At 44.1% G+C, this 26014-nt stretch overlaps 1 protein-coding gene across 1 annotated transcript; it reads right to left on the bottom strand.

Annotated features, from left to right (window-relative positions):
- Positions 1-14155: 14155 nt before the first annotated feature.
- On the bottom strand, positions 14156-25686 carry LOC128346521 (sulfate transporter-like). Its single transcript, XM_053299949.1, has 3 exons — positions 25636-25686; positions 20190-20811; positions 14156-15980 (listed from the first exon to the last, which is right to left on the bottom strand). Exons 1-3 carry the CDS (start codon positions 25665-25667, stop codon positions 14364-14366), a joined length of 2271 nt encoding a protein of 756 aa, XP_053155924.1. The 5' UTR covers positions 25668-25686; the 3' UTR covers positions 14156-14363.
- Between the last annotated feature and the right edge of the window lie 328 nt (positions 25687-26014).

The following is a 26014-nucleotide window of genomic DNA, read 5'->3' as shown; positions in this document are numbered from 1 at the left end:
CGGCTAGCAAGTTTTGATGCTGTCTGTTGAACAAAAATGAAGATCAAATCCTAAGCAAGGGTCTTTTGTGGAACATTTGCTTTATGTTTAGGTTAATCACTGACAAACACTGCCGTGACTCTGCCGTCACTGACAGTTGTTAAGGTGCCTTGGAGATACAACTGCTGCGTCATGAGCTGCATCATAAATTTCCCTTTTGAGATATAGAAACACTTCCTGAGGAAGGAAATGAAGATTGTGGGAGCAGGGGGAGAGGGTGACAAGTAGACACAGCATCAGCAGCAGTTTGGAAGACCCACAAACCCCAAACCCACAAATCCTTTCCAAGTTGACCATCATAGCATAAAATAATGGCAATATGATGGAAAGAGCACATCATGGTGGGAATGATGGGATAATAATAATAATGGCTCAATCTTAATATTTCTTCCTATGGGTGAAATTATGTGACTCTGTCATCTTATATAAAGGCACCAAACCTCCTACCCACAGAGTATGGCAAAAGCTCTCACCTGAAAAAAGTGCTTGAGCATGTTTATTAAGATGAAATAGACATTACTAATCATGATACTAGGGCACCTTTTTTAGGCAACTACCACATGGTCAATCAGACAAGAAAACTGGTGCACAATTACGTTTAATACCTGTGGAACGCAAAATGTCAGCAGGAAGTTTTTCACACGGGGCTTTTAAAGCCCTTTAGCTTGCATTTCCTCTGGAATGGAGGGAGTGTGTTCACATATCGGGCAGATTTACCCCGAAGTCCCTGCTTGCTATTGGGGAGCACTTCACACGCAATTTGGATTTTTCACAGCATGTTAGAGAGCAGCCCTGTTTATATCTGGATTTTTAAAAATCCACTTTTTGCATCGGGTTTTTGGGATAACTTTGAGTTCTCAGTAAAGCCGCCCAGAAAACCTGCTCTGTAGAGAACTCCCAGGTGCAACTTTTGTCATAGACCAATTTTTCTTCTTCTACCCAACTCCTACTGGAGCCCTACCACACTTTGCTTCTGGCCATCCTACAGATCTAGGGTTACCACAAGCCTTATTTATTCACACATTGAGCTGGGTCTCACGATCAGTAAGACCCGGTTTGGGAAGCACAGCAGAGAGAGCGAGCTAAGCCCGCTCTCCACGCAGATGATCCAGGCAGGAGCCCTGGGCAGCCAGATCGGCCGCCCACATGATTGCCGGCTCCATGACGGAGCCAGCGGGGGCTGGGAAGCTCGTTGGCCGCACGGCACCTGGAAGCTCCAGTATGCCCTTCACGAGCATGCAGGGCATACTGGGGAGACCCCCGGAGCCAGGAGGCAGCTTTTTGCCTCCCCTCCGGGGGTCTACTCATGAGTAACCGCAGCGCAGAGCCACACCGCAGCTACTCACGATCTTCAAAACCAGGTTTGCGGAGCGCTTGCTCTGCAAACCTGGTTTTTGGGTAGGGGTAGTTAGGCGGGTTACCCGCCTAGGAAGCACCGGGCTCACAGCCGAGCCCGGTGGTTCACACAATGGGGTGAAATCGGGCTAGCCTCCGCTAGCCCGATTTCGCCCCATCGTGTGAAGAGCCTCATTATGTTCAACACTTGTACAACAAAGCCCTATATAGACATTAAGAAAAAGGATACTGTACATGATTACAGCATCAAAAGCGAGTCCCTCCCCCACCCCCACCGCACTCTTCAGAGTTATGGCAGCATTCATCTGAAGAAGCAACCACCATAAGCATGACGTCAGGTACTTCCGTGATTGGCAGTCTTTACATGTTATGCTGAACACAGGTGCAGGAGTATACTTCCTATGTGTAGTGTGCATTTAAGGGACCTGTTAACTTTTAGAATAACGCAGGTACACTCATTCACACAAAAACATGTATGAATGCACAGACATCTGCACACTTGTACAAGCTAATGTCTGAATTGGGCTACAGTTTTTTTCCTGAATTTCTCTTGTATCTTTAATAGTAGCCCAACAAAAGAAATTAAGTGGACAAAGCTGTTGTTTGGACAAGCAGGAGAGGAAGTGATTAGATAAGAGTTAAAGCCACAGGAACAGTACCTGCTCCTTTTAAAAATGGCAATCCTATACATATAATGACAGACACCAGTAGACTGACCCGGCCGTGTCTTAAACTCCAAAGTGCCTATAATGTGAGGAATCAATAGATATTGAATACTCAAAGCACTATAATTAAATTGCCACGGTTTTCTGCTCACACCAGCCATAACTAAGGGAGACCAATTCAGTCAGCTGAAAACACACTGCTCCAATGATCATTCTGCATAATCCTCCTTTTAGGCCTGGCCTCAGTTGAAGGCAGGCAAGTCTGCTATTCAGGATGGCTTCCTGTATTGGCAAAAAAGCCTGTTTGTTCAGAATGGTCCCCTTTCCCCCTTCAAAACTGTTATGCCTTTCACAGCTCTACGTTGTGCAGAAATTCAAGACATTTGATGTTGCATGGAGGAAAACTGAACCTGTTAAATTTCTGCATGGTAAAATGATATAAAGTGTACAAAGTCTCAGACAAACCAAGATGTGACAAGCCTTAAGTGTATTTCTTTTTTACTCACTACCAACTTGTGCCCCAGAGAGGGAGAGACACACTGGGCAAAGCCTGGAGTATGTATACAGTGCATTATCTTATCACTTGGATATAGGTTGTCATTAGGGATGGCACTTTTCTCCTCACTGAGGCTCTGGGCTTTAAACAGCTGCATGATAGGTTAAGGTTCAGCCATTTTAGTTGCACTAGCAAGCTGAGAAAAACGGCATCTGGAGTGGTTTTTATCTGTTATATAGTTGTTGAAGGCAGAGGGCTTCTGTCAGGGGGGAAAAGGGAGCAACTCACCTATAAATGCAACATTCTACTATGCTGTGGGAAATAATTTTCAGGTGCTCTGTGTGTTACTTTTTCCTGAGAGGGATGTAAGGAAGAACTCAGGATGCCTCTCTCTCTCTTGCAATTATCTGCTTCCTCATATGGTTGATCAGCAAATACAACACATCAACCTTCAATATTGCTCCTGGAAACCCCCAATGGAAAAATCAGCAAAACTTTTAAAAGTCCTCAAAGGATTTAAATCTACCCAGCTGCTTTTTGAACATAATTAACAGCTGCTGCACAATCTGCTGCCACTTGTAGCTCACAATCCTGTTGAAAGTATTGTACTCATGGGGAAAGGCAGCTACTAAATCTCAATTTCCTTTGGATTATCCAGAAATTGGCTTCCAATCTAATAAATACACTTCATTATTTTTTTTCTTGTGGCGCAGCATTTGCTGTGTGCTTTTGCACAAAGCTAGTTGAGCAAGGGTTAGGGAGTGTCTTGTATTGTCTGAGCCCCTGGTAGAAACAAATTTGCTAACCAGATTAGTTCAAAGAGACCAATGGTGGCCGGGGAGATGCAATGACATATTCTCATCTTGTCTCATTTGGCCCTTAGGCACAGGTAGGAAACTTTATAACGTTAATGTTTTGCAAGATTGCAAAACAAGAGGAAGTTTGATTTAAACAAAATATTCAAACTTACACCACATCTTATCCCATTAGTGTCAGGTTCAGGGTGACTTATGATATTTTAACATTCCTTCCCCCACTACCCTACTTTTAATGCTCATGAACCCATGCCTTCACAGACCAACTGTTTTAAACCTTTAATCAGTTCAGCAAGCAAATGAATACTATTTTTATAAATAAATGAATGAACATCATCACAAAACTGTTTTAATCATCAGCATCTTTAACTCAGAAGTTAAACCCTCTGAGTTCTATGGGATTTCCTCACTCGTAAATGTGCTTTGGACTGCAGAAGCCTCAAGAGGGCAGTTTCCATTTGATTCTGGCAACCCTACCCATATTCTACAGATACTTAGTTTGCTTGTGCCTGTGAATCATTAGGACTGTTTTATGTTTCCTGCTGGAAAACTATGCTCTGTTGTGCCATAAACACAGCCATTGGCCGACAATTTAATTTCTCCCATAAATGCCTTTGCCAGGATAAAGAAGATGGTATCCCCACATGTAACATCCTTCTGGAAAGCCTCTAGTTTGCAGTTACAAGGAGCTCCTGTATTGAACTCATCAGGATATTTTCCCAGGAAATACTTTTCAGATTGGGCTGTAAACATACCACTTTGAATTTCCTTTTGCATCCTGACTGCAGGGGCTGACAGGCAACATAATAAATCCATAGGCATTCTAGAACTCAGCTCTTTCCTTGCGTCATCCCCATCACCAGGTGAAGCCATCTTATTTCAAAGGGCTTTTTCTCCTGTGCAGTTTATCAGTAGCTGTGCTTTCATTACCTAAGGGTAGGTTTTTGGATGGCTTCATATTTGTTCTTCTTACTGCTGATTTTATAGGTTGAGTACATGTTTCTATTTATTTTTATTGTTTTACTGATGTGGCTGTTTTAATTCTATTTACTCTTGTGTTGGTTTTGCTAAGTCACATCAAATAATATTTTTTAAAAGGCGACTCATAAATTCATATATAAAATGCCTGCCCAACTTGTGAACTACCAAGCCAAATGCATCCCATTGGCCTGCAAGGTATCTGAATTCCATCCAACCCCCCTCTTTTTGCAGTCTCAGGTGGGCAGCTAAAACACCATGCTTATCCAGTCTCCCACCCCATACATGACTAATGCATTACATTTAGCTTAGTGCTTCATGGGTCATGCTGACCTGCATTTTATGTTGCTTCCAGTGTTACTTCCATCATACAGGCATATATTCACCTTTGATGGTATTGCTTGCCATATTGTCCTTTTCAGTGTACAAAGTGTTTTACCATTTTAATCAGTTTTCACTCTGTTCTTCAAGGAGCTCAGAGTGGCATATATGGGATATCCCTCATTTATCTCCACAACAAGCCTGCGGGATAGGCTAGGGTGAGAGAGAGTGACTGACCCAAGCTACCCCAGTAAAAGTCATGGCTGAGCCGACTGTGTGCCAGCACTCCAACCAGGACACTAGTACAATGGGTCCTGCTTTTAATCTAAGGTTGGCCTTAAGATCAGTGCAACATCATACCCTTCTATACAGAAGAAAATAGGAGCAGTCTTGTATAATGGTAACAAGTAGACAACCTATTCTCACACCAAAGCACTGCCTTTGCTCCTTTCCCCCATGCAGTTATACATTGCTGAAGGTTCTTATCTGCCTGTTCACAGTACAGTAGGCTGTATTAATCTACTCTGCAATACACTTTCAGAGCAGTGTGCATTTGCAAACAGATATCAGGAAACAGGAAATGTCCCTGATATATTGAACGACATAGAACATCAGGCGGGAAGATTTACCTATGGGCATTTCTCAGTGGAAATTCAGCTTCCAGAATTGGATAACAAGGCTTACATTTCTGGTGGGAAATATATGTAAGACTCCCTGGGGAATATTCACACACACTTCTAACAAGTGACACTTAGAACATAAGAACATATGATCATAAGAACAGCCCTGCTGGATTGGGCACAAGGCCCATCTAGTCCAGCATCCTGTTTCACACAGTGGCCCACCAGATACCTCTGGGGAGCCCACAGGCAAGAGGTATGTGCATGTCCTCTCTCCTGCTATTGCTCTCTTTCAACTGGTATTGAGAGGCATTGTGCCTCTGAGGCTGGAGGTGACCCACAGCCACCAGATTAGTAGCCATTGATAGACTTGCCCTCCATGAATCTGTCTAAGCCCCTTTTATAGCCATCCAAGCTGGTGGCCATCAACAAATCCCATGGCAAAGAATTCCATAGATTAATTGTGCACTGTGTGAAAAAGTACTTCCTCTTGTTGTTCCTAAATTTCCCAACCATCAGTTTCATGGGATGACTGCTGGTTCTAGTGTTGAGAGAGAGGGAGAAAAATTTCTCTGTCCACCCTCTCCACTCCATGCATAATTTTATATAACTCAATAATGTCACCAGTTTTCTAAGGTAAAGTGACCCAGATGCTGTAGCCTAGCCTCATAAGGAAAGTGCTCTGGGCCCCTGATTATTTTGGTTGCCCTCTTCTGCACCTTTTCTGGTTCTACACTATCCTTGATCACCTGAAGCAGTCCTGAATGAATGCTGAAAAGTATTTGGGCAAATGTAGATCAGGTTTAACTTTATGGTCCCCAGTTCATACACAGCTTCCCAAATATCTATATTGTATCTTTCCAGGTGATTCACTTGGCAACCCCCCTTGCTTTTGCAACCTACCTAGGGTTTTTACCCAACACCCCATAGGACACGATCCTTGGCTAGCCATGCATTTGACAGGCCATAGATGGCATTGTGCAGATGCCTAATGAGTAGATATTTTCCCAGTAAATCAAAAATAAGAGTTAACAGGTCACATAGTGATCACATTCCATCTATGATAAACGAATGCTAGGGTGTGTGCACATTTTCATAATATTTATGTGTTCAGTCTCAGTGTAATTAATTTCCTTCTCCACAGATGGAAGTTGGGAGTGAATGGTACTTTGCTGTTTGTGCCAATGGCAAATAAAGCAGGCGGGTGCTGTAATTGTGTGCAAGGGTTCCAAGAACCCCAGCACAGCTGCTGTTGGGGCCACCACACTTGCTGTGATGGGCACATGGAAGTGCCCTCTGCACCCCTTTTCTCCTGGCTGGATGAGCAGCAGCAGCCCCTGTGGTAGGGGGCATTTCCAGGTTGTGACTTGACAGTCCTATTATACAGTTGTTGAAAGCATTGAGCCTTTGTGCAGGCCAAAACAGAGGCAGGCCTGACTTCTGGTCTTTCCTTTTCAGCAGAGTAGATCACGACATACTAAGCAACTTCATATACAAAATACAAGACATACTGATCAGAGAAACAGCATGGCAGAAACACAGACAAAGATGGATGCATGGATCTGCATATATTTTAGGTCAATTTGCAAAGCAAATGAAGACACAGAAGCAGCGGCTTTGCTAGGTGCTTTAAAAAGATTCCAAGCCTGGGCTCAGAACTCGCCTTTTTATAATTAAACTCAATCATATCCCGCCCCCAATAATTATGAACGTTTTAAAGTCTCTAATATTATTAATATAATTATAAGGCAGCACCTCTGAAGGTGGAAGCAGCAGGTTGCTAAGTGCGGCTAGGAGCTCTCTCCCCTGCTCTGTGCAGGTGCCTCCACTGCTGCACTCCCTTTCTGGGAGAGATCCTGAGGGAGGTGGCTGATGAGATCTGTGCATGATACCAGCACACACATGGCCTCCGCACATGCATGGAGGCCATTTGTGTGGTCAGCATGGTGTTGCTGACCACACACATGGCCTCCACACATGCATGGAGGCCATGTGCATGGAGCAGCAGAGAGCAGGTAAGGACTTGCTGTGCTCCCTTTTAAAGGTCCCTCTCATGGCTCCCCTCCCCCAGTAATGCCAAACCCATGTACAAACCTCGGTTCATGCACATCCCTAAAGCAAAGTCTTCATTATCGCTTGCAGTAGAATTCCTTCTAAAATATCACAAGCTGCTAGAAAATTGTTGTCCTGTTGGTGCCAGAGATAACATTTTATATCATACTCTCGCCCTCTAGTGGTTAATAAAAGATAGTGTTATTGATGACCAGGTATGTTTATTCTGAGTGACTGATTTGCATTATATCCCAGTTCCACCCTTCCTGCAAGGAGCTGAATTGACATATGTGGCACCTCCCATATACACACTTGCACCAAAAACAGCAAATGACACTCACAAAGACAGCTTTAAAGTAATGTTTTCATTAATTTCATTAGCATATAAGAAAAGGAAATAAGGTATTTCCTGGAGGAAAACGGTTAATAAATAAAGTAGAGCTTCTAGCAAATGAATCACTCCAATGATCACATAGAAATATCTGCTTTCTGAATCCTTCTGATATCTGTACATTAATTCTAAGATTCACCATGCACTCTTGATTGAAGACTGATCATTACCCCTGGGAGTCATTTCTTCTTCTAACCGCAAATGTTGCCAAATTTGCGCTTCCTAGGCCTTCTTTATCCAGGGCTCTGATGCTTTCATTCTGCAAGTCTGATTCTTGGCCTGTACCACTTCCTAAGGCAGCCTGTGTGATCTCCATAGCTGATGGGAGAATAGCAGATCCCCCTGAATAAAACCATGCAAAAACCCCATGTAATATGTACCCTGCAGGAATTGGGGTGCAATCTCTTGTCCTCTGAATATCTGATTATCAGAAATGAGAAACGTTCGAGAAGCAAGCAAGTTCTTACTGTGAGAGAAGAGAAAAACTGAGGCACAAAAAGGAAAGTCGCCTAATGCACAACAATCACGGAGTCTGAAGCAGAAAAATAGGTTTTGCTTAACCATTATTTTCACTTTCATAATGCCATGCGCTCCGTTTCTCAACAAATTCTATTCTTTAATCGACCCCAGCATCTCCATTTAAAAGCTCTTAGGCATCATTCAGGGCTGAGAGCTACCTGTGAACATGCAAACACAGGATGAGCCCTACTGGAACAGACCACAGACCTGTCTGGCCCGGCATTTTGTTACCCAATGGGTAACAAATTTTGTTACCTATTTTGTTCCCCATTTGCCAACCAGATGCTGCTAGAATCCCACAATCAAGAGATGCCAGGACAGTTACGCAATGGCACAGTCTGGCTAGAGGTTTTCTAACAGAGCCCGGAGAGCCATCTATCCAGGATGCTGCCGCAGTTTCCTATGCAGAGCAGGGGGGGTTGGACTAGAAGACCTCCCAAGTCCCTTCTAGCTCTAATATCCCATGGTTCTGCTATTCCAAAGCATACAACCTCTCCCACTGTGGCTCCCCTGCAACTAGTCTGTGGAAGTATAGTGTCTCTGAAGGGAGCATCTAGAGAAGATATCCTGATTAGTAGCCATATTAGTAGCCATAACCCCTGCTAACTGGGCAAAGAGGCACCTTTTTCCATGGTGATTCTCTTTATTTAGCAGGGGGAGAGTAACTGGCCCTAGCCACCCCCAGCACAGTACCTCTAGTGACTGTTGCTGGTGTCTATCTTATGTTTCTTTTTAGATTGTCAGCCCTTTAGGGACAGGGATCCATTTTATTTATCTTATTTATTTGTTATTTCTCTGTGTAAACCACCCTGAACCATTTTTGGAAGGGCGGTATAGAAATAATAATAATAATAATAATAATAATAATAATAATAATAATATAACTGTAGTCGAGAAGAAAGGAAAACAAGTCAAAATAATCGACATAGCAATACCAGGGGATAGCAGAATAGAAGAAAAAGAAATAGAAAAAATCACCAAATACAAAGATCTACAAATTGAAATTGAAAGGCTGTGGCAGAAAAAGACCAAAATAATCCCAGTGGTAATTGGCACCCTGGGTGCAGTTCCAAAAGACCTTGAAGAGCACCTCAACACCATCGGGCCACAGAAATCACCACCAGCCAATTACAAAAAGCAGCTTTACTGGGAACAGCCTATATTCTGCAACGATATCTATAACAACTGACAATAAAATTCTGGCATCCCAGGTCCTTGGGAAGGACTCGATGTCTGGATAAAACAAACCAGTCAATAACACCTGTCTGACTGTGTAAACAAAATGATGATAATATACAGACTTCTGGTCATGATGGCCAGGGCTGTCTCTATGGGGTTGTGGGTCCCACGGCAGCTCAGTGTGCAGGCCCCTTAAACCATAGATCCCCTCTGCTTTGCTTCTCCAGCCTCATCGCTGGAGGGACCACCCCCTCCCCCTGATACCACCCTCCTTCCCCCTCACCAACCTCCCCCTCCCAGCATGCACTCTGCTTGCCACTTCTGCTCTGGTCGTAGCAGCATTCATCGGGCTGCTTTGCCCACTCGGGGTCCATCTGCATCCATTATGGGTATTGTGGCCCATCCCATCACAGCACAGCAGCAACACTGAGTCAGATGCTGGGGGCAGAACCAGCACCAGCCCTAGACCGTGACATCAGACTGGAACCTGAGAGAGCCCTGGAGCTGTGGTGCCCTGAGAAAGCTCCCTCAGGGCTCGGGTTCCCTGGGAAGCACCCAGGGGACAAGCCAACTTCAGAGCCATCCTCTCCAGCACAAGCATCCTTCCCCCCCAATATCTGCATGGCAGTGCTGAGAGAGAGCTTGGCAGGAGCAGGTAGAGGAGAGGAGGAGTGCTGGACTCCAGCAGGCTGTTCCTGTAAGACCTTCCCCTCTCCACGCGGGGACGTGGAGCCCAAATGGGTAGCCTGTGCTCAGAACTACTTCAGGGCTCAGTCTGCCTTTGAGCAGTGCTGAATCAACTTGCTCCCTTGGACATTTCTCAGGTCCTGCAGTCTGCCTCTGCCTCACAGGCAAGTAGGACAGGAAAACCACTGGCTAACAGCAGCAGCAGCAGTGACGGCAACACTGTCCCTCCATTGCTCTCCTCCGCACCACACTTGTAGTGTCTTACTTCATCCATCCAAGCATCCCACAGGAAGGAAATGAAGCAATACAAGGGAGGCAGGTGAGTTGCTGCGGCTGTCGGAGCAGCTGGTGGTGAGCAGTGACAAAGGGACCCAAGCAGGTGAAGCAGGTGGTGGAGGTATGCTGCTGCTGCCACTGCTACAGCAAGAGCATCAGTGGGAGAGTGTGTGCCAGGAAGGGGAGGACATAGTGTCCTTCTCTCCCATTTCTCCTGGGGCTCTTTGGTTGCCATGATGGCTGGTGTATGGATGTGTGCCCTGTGGCAAAGGACTTGTGCCCACCCTTACACTTGTCAGTGCCTCTGCTTTCCCAGAATGCAGGTGTGCAGATGACAACCACAGTGCACTGTGTGGGTCTCAATTTGCCTATTCCCACCCGGGACTTGTGTGAACGTGGTTTGTGATTGGACTGCTGGGCTGTCTGTGTACTGCTGCTGGGGTGGCCCTCTTTTCTTGCTGTTCCCGCCCTGCAATCAGGGGTGGCTTGTGGGTCAGTGCAGGGTTCACAACCTCAGGAGCTTCACGGAGTGCCTGGTAAGGGTTAATTGCCTTCTCTCTGGGTTTCAGCCATCAGGCAGCCAGGAGGTGGGGCTGGAGCATGCTGAGTCCGAAATTGGAAGGCCTGTCCAAATGAAGAAAACAGAAAGGTACACAACTCTGGCAAAAGAAATGCAAGGTGACAATCAGGGAGGCAAAAAGAGAGTTTGAGGAACATTTAGCCAAAAGTATGAGGGGGAATAACAAAAACTTCTTTAAATACATCAGAAGCAGGAAACCTGCCAGGGAGGCCGTTGGACCGTTAGACAATGAGGGAGTGAAGGGGATTATGAAGGAGGATATGGAGGTTGCAGAGAAGCCAAATGAGGTTTTTTTGTGTTTTTTTGCGTCCATGGCAAAGGAACCTATACCTGAACCAGGCTTTTTAGGGATGGTGGCTAAAGAACTGAGTCAGACAGAAGTGACAAGAGATGATGTTCTAAACTGTCTGGAAAAACTGAAAGCTAACAAATCACCAGGGCCAGATGGCATCCATCCAAGAGTCCTCAAAGAACTCAAATGTGAAATTGCCGACCTCCTTGCTAAAATATTTAACTTATCCCTGCGATCGGGCTCTGTACTAGAGGACTGGAAAGTAGCAAATGTAACACTGATTTACAAAAAGGGATCCAGGGGTGATCTGGGAAATTACAGGCCGGTTATCTTAACGTCCGTTCCAGGCAAATTGATGGAAAGAATCCACAAAGATAAAATTGTAAAGCACACAGAAGAACAGGCTCTGCTGGGAGTGAACCAGCATGGCTTCCACAAAGGTAAATCTTGCCTCACTAACCTTTTGGACTTCTTTGAGAGTGTCAACAAGTGTGTGCATCAAGGTGATCCAGTTGACATAGTCTACCTGGACTTCCAAAAAGCTTTTGACAAAGTTCCTCATCAAAGACTCCTGAGGAAACTTAGCGGTCATGGGATAAGGGGACAAGTACATGTGTGGATTGCTAACTGGTTGAAGGACAGGAAACAGAGGGTAGGGATAAATGGAGAGTTTTGACAATGGACGGAAGTAAGAAGTGGGGTACCCCAGGGATCTGTTCTGGGACCGGTGCTTTTAAATTTATTCATACATGATCTAGAAGCAGGGGTAAGCAGCAAGGTGGCCAAATTTTCAGAAGATACCAAACTCTTCTAGGTAGTGAAATCCAAAACTGATTGTGAGGAGCTCCAAAAGGATCTCTACGGACTGGGGGAGTGGGTGACAAAGTGGCAAATGAGGTTCAGTGTTGGCAAGTGTAAAGTGATACACATTGGGACGAAAACCCCCAACTTCAAGTATACGCTGATGGGATCTGAACTGACCAGGAGAGGGAATTTGGGATTGTGGTAGACAGCTCATTGAAAGTGTCGAATCAATGTGCAGCAGCTGTATAAAAGGCCAATTCCATGCTAGGGATCATTAGGAAGGGGATTGAAAATAAAACGGCTAATATTATAATGCCCTTATACAAAACTATGGTGCTGCCACACCTGGAGTACTGTGTACAATTCTGGTCACCACATCTAAAAAAGGATATTGTGGAACTGAGAAAAGTGCAGAAGAGGGCAACCAAGATGATCAGGGGCCTACAGCACCTTTCCTATGAGGCAAGGCTACAACACCTGGGGCTTTTTAGTTTAGAAAAAAAGACAACTGCAGGTAGACATGATAGAGGTCTATAAAATCATGCATGGTGTGGAGAAAGTGGATAGAGAGAAATTCTTCTCCCTCTCACATAACACTAGAACCAGGGGTCATCCCATGAAATTGATTGCCAGGAAATCTAGGACCAACAAATGGCAGTACTTTTACACACAACACATAATCAGCTTGTGGAATTCTCTGCCACAAGATGTGGTGACAGCCAACAACCTGGATGGCGTTAAGAGGGGTTTGGATGACTTCATGGAGGAGAGGTCTATAATCAGCTACTAGTTAGAGGGCTAGAGTCCATCTCCATCCTCAAAGGCAGGATGCCTCTGAGTACCAGTTGCAGTGGAGTAACAGCAGGAGAGGAGCATGCCCTCAACTCCTGCCTGTAGGCTTCCAGAGGCATCTGGAGGGCCACTGTGCAAAACAGGATGCTGGACTAGATGGGCCTTGGGCCTGATCCAGCAGGGCTGTTCTTATGTTCTTATATTCTGTTCTTATGAGTCATAATGGAAGCATCCACATACACTCAGCTGGGCTGCCTCCACCTCCTGCTCCTTCGTGCCAATGGGAGGGCAGCCACTGACACCATGGAGCTTTTCCAGTCTGCTAGCAGGGCAGAAGATGCTGGGGGTGCATAGGGCCCTTGGAGGACTTTACATAGAGGGGTGGGGCTTGCAGCAGCTGTGATTATGGGCGAACCACATTTGTGGAGCCCAGTTATGGAGTCCATATAAGCACGGGGGACAAAGTAGTCCAGTTTTATTTGGACTGAGCATTCTCTTGGATCTCCAAACATTGTTAAGCGGCTATTGTACACAGGTGTGCCCAGGTACAGAAGAAATGGGAGTGTGCCAGTTAACCCTGAGGCTATGCCAGTGGACTCACTAGCATTCTCCCTGAATATACATCTGCAGCCTCCTTATACGTTATAGCTATGCTTCTACTTTGAAAGTTTCCACCTTTCTCATGGCCCTGTTCCTATACCTTTAGCAGCAGCCTGACTTGAGAAATTACAACTACTATGAAGAATATGTATATACCACTTTTCAACAGAAGTTCCAAAGTGGTTTACATAGGTAATAAATAAAAGAGGTGGTCCACTGTCCCCAAAGGGCTAACAATCTAAAAGGACACATAAGACAGACACCAGCAACAGCTACTGGATGGATGCTGTCCTGGGGTTGGATAGGGCCAGCTGCTCTCTCCCTGCTACATATAGAGAATCGCCACTTTTAAAAAGTGCCTCTTTGCTCAGTTAGCAGTTATTTCATTAACATTCCCTCCTATTCCTCTAACGTCATTTTATTTCCATCTCAGAAAAATTACTGTATGAGCAACGTTGTCACCACCTTGCCTGAGTAATAATCCTCTTGAATCCAAAAGCTTCCATCTTGGCCACCAAACCTAAAATTGTTATGACATGTTAAGGTCATTGAGAGGTGATTATTCACTGCAGTTCAACACAGTGGCCAGCATCGCCCACAGTGGAATGTCAGCATAATGAACACACTAAGGCTGCTGTGCTATGTGGAAGCCAGTTCTGATAGTATAGCATGACAAGGCAGCTGCAGAATGACTTTAAACTGCTTCTGGGCAGTTGTGCAGCACTACTTCCATTGTTTCCAGTCATCCTGCAGCTGCCCTGTTGGACTATACCATTGGGGCTGTCTTCTTCCATGTTGCACAGCAGCTCCAGTGGGTCCCTAATGCTGACGTTTCCCTGTGTGGAACATCAGCCAGTATCCAACAAGCTCCCTGCTATTCCACATCCTGCTCAGTGCAGACCTACAGTGGCTCCTCCAGACTTGGGTCTATCGAAATATCCTGGGCCACAGGACTAAGAAAAGCATCCTTTGCTACTTCACACTCCCTCTGCTGAGTTTGGGCCTGTTTCTCAGCAAATTGTACAGCAGCATGTATACTGTGAAAGGAGAGCAGCTCTGAATCCTCCATCCCAGTGAGCCAACCTCCTGCCTGGAGTAAGTGCCGGATTGATGGGTTACAGTTGGCCAACAGGACCTGGATGCCAATCTTCTGGTAGTCATGGCGAGCCTCCTTCAGCACACTGAGGCCCACACTGTCTAAAAACTGCATGGCACCACAGTCAATGATTAAGGTGTGCATGTCTACTGATGGAATGGGAACATCTGTTGAAGTCTTCATGACTCTTCCCTTGGTGACTTTTAGGCAGTTGAATTTAGACGAAAAGCAGTTTTCATTCTGGCCCAGAACTGACTTTGCCTTTGCATCAGCTTTTTTCTTCATGGCAGCAACTAGGGTAGGATCCACTCCAGTTTTCTGGAAAAGTGAACTTTTGAAATAGTCTTTGTTTGCATAGTAAAGGGAAGTATCAAAGCGGAAGATCTTGATGTTTGCAATACTGCTGATCCTCTTATAAGTGAACTGGTCCTCATAGATTTCTGAGTCATTCACCTTCCCTAAAAGTGTGGCTCGAGGCCTCTGGGTACGGAAAATGATGCAGAGCAGAGCGAAGCAGACCCCGACCAGAAGGCCCACCTCTGTAGAGATCAGTGAAGAGGCCAGCATGGTCACCCACCAGACCACTGTGTCTATCTTGCTGATTCGCCACATCTTGGGAGTATCGGCAAACTTCCGCAAGCCCCCTCTGAGGTTAACAATGGTGACCACTCCTAAGATACAGGTTTGCAATGAGTAGAAAAGTGGGGCAATCCACAACAACACCAGGAGCAATATAAATGAAGATATCAGGCTTGATATCTGGGAAACGCATCCTGTAGATTCCTTGAGCATGGTCTTTGACAGGGCTGCACAGGTAGCAAAGCAGTAGAAGAAAGAAGGGATCAGATTCCCCATGCCAATGGCAATCATCTCTTGGTTGGCCCGGACAGAATAGCCATGCTTCTTGCCAAATATTTCTGCTAGTGAGACAGTCATTGCAAAACCAATTATGGCAATGGGTAGGGCATCCAGTGCCAAATTTGACAAAAGGCTCAGATCCGGTACAGCAGGTTGCTTGAAACCAGTGGGAATGTAGCCACAGATTTTAGAGTTATATTTCTCTTTGAAGTTAAAGAAATGTGACAACAGAGTGCCTGCAATGACCACCAGAAGTTCCATGGGGAATGGGGCTTTCATCTTGTCCTTAAACAAATTGTTGATCTCTTTTACTGGCACTATGAGAACCAAAGCAATCAGGCTGGTGACCAGGTCACAGATGTTGGTTTTGCTGATGTATTTGAAGATGTCAATCCATGTCAAGACAAGAGATCCCATTCCATCATGGCGAGGGATTTTCAGTCCCAACAGAAGATTCATTTGGGAAGTGAGGATGGTAAGGGATGATCCAGTCACAAAGCCACTCAGAAGGGGTTCCGAAAGATATACAGATATGAAGCCCAACTGGAAAACCCCCAGAAGGATCTGAAAGGAAGGTATTTGAAAGCGTCAAAGCACTGGGTGAGAAGATATATGTTCACTATTATCTCTGAGCTGACTGATGGCTGCTGTTCTGAGATGGGGAAATCCTATTTGTAATGGTTTCTTGGACAGTTAATGGCCAGAATACATCAAAATATAGCTTGATTAAAATATGATGAAAATGTACCATGAAAGTAATTTTTTTAAAAACCTGGCCTAGGCTTTTGCTACCACTCACATTTTCAGTATACTCCAAAAGTCTGATTCACACAATATTTGGTTTGTTCACAATAGGCAGTCCCAGTCATCCTCAGGATTTGTCCAATAGCAGTTCTTAGAATTATAGCATACCTTTTTCTAGCTAATTGCAGTAATTGCTGCTGATTAAAGGCTAGCTTGCACACATACATTGCATACAGAAATCCCACCGCTTTCTGTATGCAATATGTGTGTGTGAGAGAGAGAGCTAGCCATTAATCAGCAGTGCAACTAACATAAACCAATTGTAAGTATTGCAAATATGGTACTGAAAGCTAACTACACAAATGGTACATAATGTGCACAGAACGGGTTCGGTATTTACATATATCATTCTATATGAAGCTAACATAATCCAGAGAAGATTATGGTTTTTATTGATGAGTAAAATAGAGACTCAGCAACAGAAACCTTAATCTTCTCATCTTACTAGACCATAGCTGGATCAAGTCAATACTACTCGAACTACCCTAGATAGTATCCATACTGCAGAAATCTTCACAGCTGGTAGGTCTGTCATCTTATCTACTTCAAGTAGATGCAGTGTGTAATAGTTGTAGTTCCAAGTGCACTCATCTTCTCAACTGGAAAAACTCAATGAAACATCAGTGCAATGGTACCCATTTCAGCTCCTTAGTCATATTTCATGTGAGCTCTGTCTGGAACTGCCTGCTTGCCTGTCCTCTGTCCCCTTCTTCCAAATCTTATTTTGCCCCATTTATCTTTCCTGTGGCTCCAGCAAAAGTGGAGCAGTATGCTTCTCTCCTCTCTTCCTTCTGTGATGCCTCCCTGATCACTACTGTGTGCTAGATGTTACACCCATTAGGCTGAGCAGATGCCTTTAGCATGGGATGCAGAAGTCTCTTTGAAAATGTGCAGCCTTTTTCCTGCTGACTTACTGCTGCATATCATGTCGGCCAGAATTTCTAGCACCACTGACTCATAGCAGAAGCAATGGAAAGACTACAGATCTCAGCTCTCTTTGCATCTGGCATGCTGTGGTGCTTGCATCTGACTGCGTTATTTCCAATCCCAGAAACAAGCCCATCACTAATCATGAGTTGACTAATCACGAGTTGACTTGAAACCCTGAAGGCACTGGGTAGGTTCAGTAGAATGCTGTAACTGCCGTCTCCACACTCTTGCCATTCATACGACAACTATAACATTCTACAGCATAAGGACATCTACCAGCTATGAGGATTTCTGTACTGTGGATACTCATTAAGATAATTTGAGCAGCATTGTCTTTCATCCTGCTGTGGTCTAGGGAAGTGGATGTGGAGTCTCTACTCATGACTCTATGTGGAATCATCAGTAGAAACCTGACTCGTTCCTAGATTTAATTATCATATGGAGTGATATTATGCTAAAATGATGTATTTTAGATTTCTAATTGTGTACTTACTGTTCAGTTGCTGTTTTGTTTGGTCATTGACCTTAAATAAAAATAACTAACTGAAATGTTGTATCTCATCTACATGCATTGTGCATTACTGCAAAAAATAGTCTTCAGTACAACTGAGTTTATATCACATTGTGCTATATTGTTTATTGGTGTGTGTGAGATGTGGTTTGGGCAAGATTTTCTGTATTCCCATGTCAGGTGTGCCCGCCCTCTTCTCCCCCTCTTTTTGATTCTTCAGATACACACATGCATCTCTTGATTTGACTGGTACCTGAATATGTGAAATGGCTACACTGAAAAGCATCGCACTGAGGTGTGAGAAGTGAGGTGATGTTTGATCTGTGCTTACTCATTTACACATGCAGGTCATCACTTGTTGGCTTGTTGATATTGGCGTTAAGTAACACATATGTGAATCAGGCCATATCCATGGTCACCCAGAGACAAGAATGCAGAAAGCCATTCTTGCCTTACCTTCATATATCTAATTCCAACCCACAAAGGCAAGAAAACACCATCAGGCAACTCAGTTCTGTTGGATGGCTTTTGCCACAGCAGAGCAAACAAAGGCTTGGTGCTCAGAGAAGCAGCATTTCATATTTCATTGTAGTGGGTGGGAAAATTCACTGAAGGTCAAAGACCTTCTCTTAATTATGCTCAAGATGTATTGCAATAATTTTTTTTTAAAAAAAAAACACCCCACCCTGAGTGTTTAAAGAGCGTTTTTCGTGGTTACTTTTCACAGCTCATAATAATGTATGCAACATTATCAGCACATGTCAACCAGTCACTGTTATGGCATATCTACCTAGAAGTACCCAAGACCTGTAGAAGTGTTTACAATAGCTATACAGTGTGAAGGAATGTTAAGTGGGACTTCTTTTAAGTATTCCCCCTGAAGCTGGAGGAAAACTGCAGGAGCTTCCCTAAGTATCACCACCTTCCAGAGAAAGAAGAATGGCAGGAGTATTCTGGAGCTGCTGAAGATGTCTTATTAGTAATGTTAACTCATGTTAATTAATACAGGGATAACAAGTCTAGTTTGCATTATTGTTAAGTTACTTTGAGAGATTTTTAGCTGAAGAGTGAATGAATAAACAAACAAACAAACAAACAAACAAACAAACAATGTCTGACAACCTGAACTAATGTTGTGTCCATGCTTCAGATAACAATATGCATGTGGTGCTAATCCTCATGCTTCCAAAGTGTTGGCACTCTTGCACAAGAGAATGACTCTTTTGGAGCTCTCCCCACACTCTGCAAGTGCTCTGTTACAGGAGAAACATGCCCTTGGCGCTGCATGCATGCTGTTGTTTAAAGCAGGGATTCTCAACTTCAACTCCCATAATCCCCAACCAAAGGCCACTGGGGCTCGGGATTATGGGAGTTGAAGTCCAATAATATCTGGGGACCCAACACTGAGAATCCCTGGACTTTAAAGCACGCACACACAGCATTAGTTAGGATGTCAGCCAATGAACTGAATTCTAAGGAATAACCACATGCTCAAAAATGGTTTCCTTTCTTGTGCTTTTACATGTGAAGGGGCATACCTAAGTATGTCAAGTGAAGCAGAGTCACTATAGCATGGCTCAAAATACCCAAGTCCATGTGACTAAGAGTCTGGTCCCAGAGCATGGTCTGAGAGCACATGATGCAGCAACCTTCCCGAAGACAAGCAGGTCTTGGTCTGGTCAGTGCCTGGAAGTTTTTCACACCTGGCTTTTAGTTTGCATCTCCTCCGGAATGGAGGGAGTATGTTCACATATTGGCCAAATATACCCCAAAGTCCTTGTGAGCTATTAGGGAGCACTTCACACTTAATTCAGGTTTTTCATCATGTTAGAGTGTAGCCCAATTTATATCTGGGATTTTTAAAAAACCCACTTTTTGTGTTGATTTTGGGGGGCAACTTCAAACTTGCAGTAAAGCCTCACAGAAAACCCGTGGTAAAGCTTGCTGTCTGGGAAAGCTCATAGGAACCCCATGTACATCACCCTGAGCTCCATGCTGGGAAAAAGACAGGATATAGATCTCATAACTAACTAACTAACTAACTAACTAACTAACTAAACTAACTGACTAAATAAATGTGGCAGAGCCAGGCTGAGGCATTTTAAAGTAAAGATAAAGTTGTGCGTCAAGTTGGTGTCGGCTCCTGTTGACCACAGAGCCCTGTGGTTGTCTTTGATAGAATACAGGAGGGGTTTACCATTGCCTCCTCCCACGCAGTATGAGATGATGCCTTTCAGCATCTTCCTATATGGCTGCTGCCTGATATAGGTGTTTCCCATAGTCTGGGAAACACACCAGTGGGGATTTGAACCGGCAAGCTCTTGCTCCCTAGGCAAGTTATTTCCCCACTGTGCCATTAGGTGGCTGAGGCATTTTAGGCCAAATAGTCAATTCTGTACAGAGGAAATGGTAGACCCCTGAATTCAGCCTTGGATTTAAGTGCCTTACATTTTAAGAAGGTATTTATGTTCAAGCTTGTTCCTAGACTACAACATAGAAAGCAAGATCTCTCAACAAAGTTGCCTTACCTGGTAAATGCCAACCAAGAAAGTTAAAGCAGTTGCCACCTTGATTGCATAGCAACCTTTGTCACAAGTAACTGTCCCATTGAAAGTGGCATTATTCACCAGTAAATCAGTATTATCTTCTGATTCATATCCTGCTAACTTCAGCTGCCGGTTCACCGATTCCCCTATCATCAGGCAAAGGACCCCGAAAGAACCAACACAATTATGGCGCGAAGTGGCCATGACAAAGTAGATAATAGCACAGAAGAAATTGGTGTAGAGGCCATAAATAGGATCCTGGCTTGCTAGGATGGAGTATGAGATTGACTGTGGGATGGCAACTATTCCAACCAGTAAGCCAGAGATGATGTCCCCAAGCAGCTGCTCCTTGATACCGTAGCGAGGAAGCCACTCTATTACAGGAAACAGCTTGAGGAAGAAGCTGGCGATCCCTTGGCGGTCGCACTTGCAGCTTTCTTTAGCTTTCCTTAGGAGCTTCTTGACACTGAGGCCTGGAGGGTCATACTCTTCTAACTGGACAGGAACGTAATGAGAAGATGCCTCTGGTGAAGGGGAGCTCTGTCCATCACAGCTCTGCTCAGACTTCTGTGTGGCAATACCACTCGCCATTCTTTCAAGGTAGCTAAAACCAATTATACATGATTGAATTTGGGAGCACAATCATAGTTTCATTTTTATCCAAACGATGATGTATTGTTTCTTGTGAGCAAGATTACAACCAACAACTCATGCACAACCCTTAACGTTCAGCTTTCCGATGTTCTGAGCTCTCCGAGGAGCCGGCTCCTCCCCAACCATCACCCTTCCTGATATCTGCACATCAGTACTGGCAACAGGTGAGGCAAGATCAGCTGGGGGGGAGGAGGTGGGGGGGGGAGTGCCAGACTTCAGGCCAGAGGAATTCCCCTTTGAGGCTTCCTCTCTCCAGGCCAAGAGAGGCAGACTGAGCTCAGACTACCTCTGTTGGATGGACATGTTTCACAGGAGGCCTGTCCATGGTGCTGCATTCAGACCAACCCTGCCTTGCTGCCTTAACTCATTATCAGTCAACTCTTGTGGGTTCTGGTCCACCGGACGGGACAGGACATTGACAGCCTAAAACTCCCTTTTGTTATTTAAAAAAGCCATATAGTTGACTTACCACTATTTGATCAGTTTTCATATTGCTATCTCTCAGAAAAAATGATGAACATTTTGAAAATAATGTGGTGTCAACATTTGTTAAGTATTCGGGCTTAGGCTGTAATTCTTTTGTAATTATCAAAATGTCTCAGGTTATTTGTGAATAATCAGTTAAAATACTGAAAAATCTTCAGTTTAAGGTGAGAGTTAAGGTGCTTACAATTTTAACATGTAAGCAACAAAGGCTTTGTACACTCTCTAATATTATGTTGGCTTTACAAATTCGGCTCCATGCACTCACACTTTGCCTTGGTCTTTCTGCCCAATATTGGTCTGGGAAAGGATGCATCCAGGCAGATTTTCAACAGATGCAGTTTCCCCAATCACCTGCTAGAGATGCACAGCATGAATTCCCTCCTGATGAAGCTCTACAGGGTACAGTGGCTCCCCGAATAATATTTACAATAGTAAATGTCAAGGCAAAAACAGGTGCAGCATTAACAATCACTGATTACAGCTGCACCTGATGGATTACTGCATGATGCATTGTATTAACAGCATCTCACTAATGGACTGCTAAGAGTTTTTCTCCTCCTGGGAAAAGAAAAGGAGGAGGTTTTTATTTCCTTCCATGCAAATGCATAGCTGTTGTTGCTCTTGCTGAATTTGTCCAAGAGAGGAAGATGAGAAGTTTTAGGACCAGAAAAAGCTTGCTACAGCTGAACTGGGTGAGGTTTGCTTCTAGGCTTTAGAGTTTTAACCAGTTTGTCAGCAGCCAGGGGCTGTACCATAGCCATTGATGTGGGGGGCACAGCAATTAAAGGTAAAGTTGTGCCATCGAGTTGGTGTCAACTCCTGTCAACCACAAAACCCTGTGGTTGTCTTTGACAGAATACAAGAGGGGTTTACCATTGCCATCTCCCGTGCAGTATGAGATGATCCCTTTCAGCGTCTTCCTATATTTCTGCTGCCTGATATAGGTACTTCCCATACCAGCGGGGATACGAACCAGCAGCCTCTTGCTCCCTAGGCAAGTTACTTCCCCGCTGCACTATTAGGTGGAGGTAAGTGAGGCAATTTAGTTAAGACCTGAAATGCAGCTAAGACTATCTGCTGGCTTTTCCTTTGCGCTTGGCCTTTATCTTTATCATTATCATTACGGTTTTAGGGCAGCCATTCCCTCATAGAATCATAAAATGCTGCTTCTGCCATGTAGTCCAGTGTGTGACAGAACGTAATCTCCTATTTAAAAATGGTACTTAGGAACAGAGGAAGCTGCCATATACTGAGTCAGACCATTGGTGATCTCGCTCAGTATTGTCTACACAGACTGGCAGCGGCTTCTTTGAGGATGAAGGCAGGAGTCTCCCTCAGCCCTATCTTGGAGATGCCAGGGAGGGAACTTGAGACCTTCTGCATGCAAGTATGCAGATGCTCTTCCCAGAGAGGCCCCATCTCTGGGTAATACCTTACAGTGCTCACATGTGGTCTCCCATTCAAATGCAACCGGGATGGGCCCTTCTTAGCAAAGGGGACAATGCACGCTTGCTACCACAAGATAAAAGGTAAAGTGTGCCATCAAGTCGATTTCGACTCCTGGCACCCACAGAGCCCCGTGGTTGTCTTTTCGTAGAACACAGGAGGGGTTTACTGTTGCCTCTTCCTGCACAGTATGATGCCTTTCAGCACCTTCTTATATCACTGCTGCCCGATACAGGTCTTTCCCATGGTCTGGGAAACATACCAGTGGAGATTCAAACTGGCAACCTTCTGCTTGTTAGTCAAGCATTTCCCCACTGCACCACTTATGGTGACTACCACAAGATACCCAACAGATTTCTTTTTTAAAAAAACTCCACATGCCCCTCTGTTGACTCAAATTTTTGAACACATTTAAAGGAACAAGGAAAAAAAGGAAGATACCTAATCCTTGCCTTTTAAAAGGCCACAAGCATGTAAAAACAGCTTTTCATGGTTAGCATTCGGGCAACTGCAACACAGTCACTTCTCAATAGATTTGCACCAGTTTGGACAGGTGATGGCGCTTGTCACCTAGTTATTCTGTACTGGATTTCAGGTGTATTTCACATATCAGTTGTGCAATTCACCTGGAATTCAATACAGAACAGCAGAATATATGCGGGGTTTTACTATGGATATAATATTCACAGCTTAACAATGCAGAACATTATTTTTAAGCAGTGTTAACAGGCACTCCCATGCCTATATAAGAATCCACGAGCCATGGGAAAAGAAGTTGATATTTTCACACACATATAACATGATAGGTTATGCAGCCCTCAGGAATATATTTATAGGTAAGGAGAGGGTTTTTGGAGGGAAAGGAGAGATGCGGGCTGTAGAGAATGTCAGCCATTGTTCTGGCTGGTGGATGATTGTAGTTTAGTGGCAGAGCATCTGCTTTGCATGCGGAAGTTCCCAGGTTCAATCCCTGGCAGCATCTCCAGGTAACGCTGGGAAAACTTCTACCTGAAACCTTGGAGAGCTGCTGTCAGCCTTTGAAGACCCAACTAGATGGGCCAATGATCTGGCTCAGTATAAGGCAGCTTCCTATAATCCTATCCAATGGATCGATTTACTTATACCCATAGGTACTCAGCTATTGTTTGTATTAAAGTTTAGCCTTCTTTAACATGTTCACTTTTGCCTGGAGAAACAAAGGTTCTGCAAACTGCAAAGCTCTAACACTGTTCTTTCACCCACAAAATTTGGTTCAGTAAAAGGCACAATCTTATCTCTATCAAAATGCAAATACTGACACCTGCTCTGCAGTCAGAAATTTTTAACTGGAGATATAGATAAAATGTAAAGTTGTACCCTTGAGTCAGTGTCAACTCCTGGTGCCCACAGAGCCCTGTGGTTGTCTTTGGTAGAATACAGGAGGGGTTTACCATTGCCATCTCCCTCACAGTGTGAGATGATGCCTTTCAGCATCTTCCTATATCACTGCTGCCCGATGTAGTATCAATTTGAACCAGCAACCTTCTGCTGGTTAGTCAAGCATTTCGCTGCTGCGCCACTTAAGGTGGATAGATATCGAGAAGATCAAGATAAAATTGGACTGTGGTTTTAAATTGTTTTAAGGTTTTCATTTTGAATCTGTTTTTTGGTTGGAAATTTGGAGAGGTCTACAAATTTGAAAGAACAAACAAACAAATAATATAGACTCTTTCCTTTCTATTTTCTAATTAAAAACTCACGCCTAACTTAACGTAGGTGGCTTTTCCCTCCCTCCTTCCCTTTCAAAAAAAGGCTGGCATGATGGGCAGTGATCTGTCAACGGAGTCAGAGCTGCCTTGAGGCAGGGAGCCTTCAGAGCAGTTGCCCTGCAGGCTGTGCAGCCCACATGGACCTATGCAGCCGTCATGAACAGTGAAGAGTGCTTCTGGGGGGAGGGAAGAGACGTAAAAATTGCTTCCCAGCCTCCCTCCCCATACGCCCATATGAGTCTTCAGAGGGCAACTACTCTGAAGACTCCCTGCCTTGTGGAAGTTCTGTGTTGACGGATCACTGCCCTTCATGTCAGCCACTATGTTTATCCTGTGCGGAGCTTTTAGCTACAAAATCATATTTGATTTATTGATCTGCATTCTACAACTGCGATTTTTGAGGTAAATTTTAACAAAAACTATCTTGCTGAGCCGCATATTTTTAGTACTTCTAGTACACTGAGATTTATGTTTCAGATTTTTTATCTATCTGAAAACTAAATGTGGAGGACAAAATGATAATTCACCCACTCTTATGGAGTATTATGATGTACTGATATTCCTCTCACTATTTCTCTAACACCCAAATGAATGATACTAATTGTAGCACTCGCTGGTAAGAACCATAAAGGCAGCAAACAATTTCTGAAGACCATCTGTCATAGAAAGGAAATATCTGCATTTGAAAATATATTTGTTTGAAAAGGAAATAGCTTGAGCCATAGAAATATAATCATTCTGTTTCTCTATTGGATTCTTTATGCTGTTGGTGCTTAAAAACAGTTTACATATTTTCTCATCACTGTGCAAATTCAACTCAACAAAAGCTCACAAATCCAAAGTTGACTTTTTTACTCATGCTGCATTTAGATAGTGCAGGGTTTCAATCCAAAATCCAGTTTCACTGGTACTTAACCTCCAAGAGTCCTTGCCTTAAATGCCTTGAGTAGACTGGACACAGTCATGTGATGATGATCTCTCTCTCCGCCCCCCTTCCCTAGCTCCGGAGGGAGGCTGTATGTATCAGTAAACTGGCGATAGCAATTCCCATTTTTCTAAGCTTAAAAGTGCTTAATGGCTCTGGTTCTGTTTACCATAGAATAATAGTAGAGGCATTCAGCAACATTCCCACCTGTCGTTCTCTGTTGCCGCCCCTTCATTTAGGAATTCTCCCTCCCCCAGATTCGGTCTGCCTCCTCCCTTTCAGCCTTTAAGATCTTATTGAAGACCTTTCTTTTCTGCCAGGTGTTTGTCCTTTAAATCTCTATCTCAGGGGTGTAGCAAGGTTGGAGCGGGCCCAGAGACAAGATTTTAAAATGCCCCCCATCACTGAAGCTCAGCTCATGAAGTAAAGAAATCTTATATGAGACTGAATAGTGGTAAAAGAAAGCATAGTATATTTTATACACACATACCTACTTATGTGCCACACTAGAACGTCATCCTAAATTATTTTTTTAAAGGTTTTGTAAA

Source organism: Hemicordylus capensis, chromosome 2 (assembly GCF_027244095.1).
Source record: "Hemicordylus capensis ecotype Gifberg chromosome 2, rHemCap1.1.pri, whole genome shotgun sequence".
Lineage (NCBI taxonomy): Eukaryota > Metazoa > Chordata > Lepidosauria > Squamata > Cordylidae > Hemicordylus > Hemicordylus capensis.
Note: the sequence above shows the minus strand (reverse complement) of the source record. Positions and strands in the feature narration are given on the sequence as shown.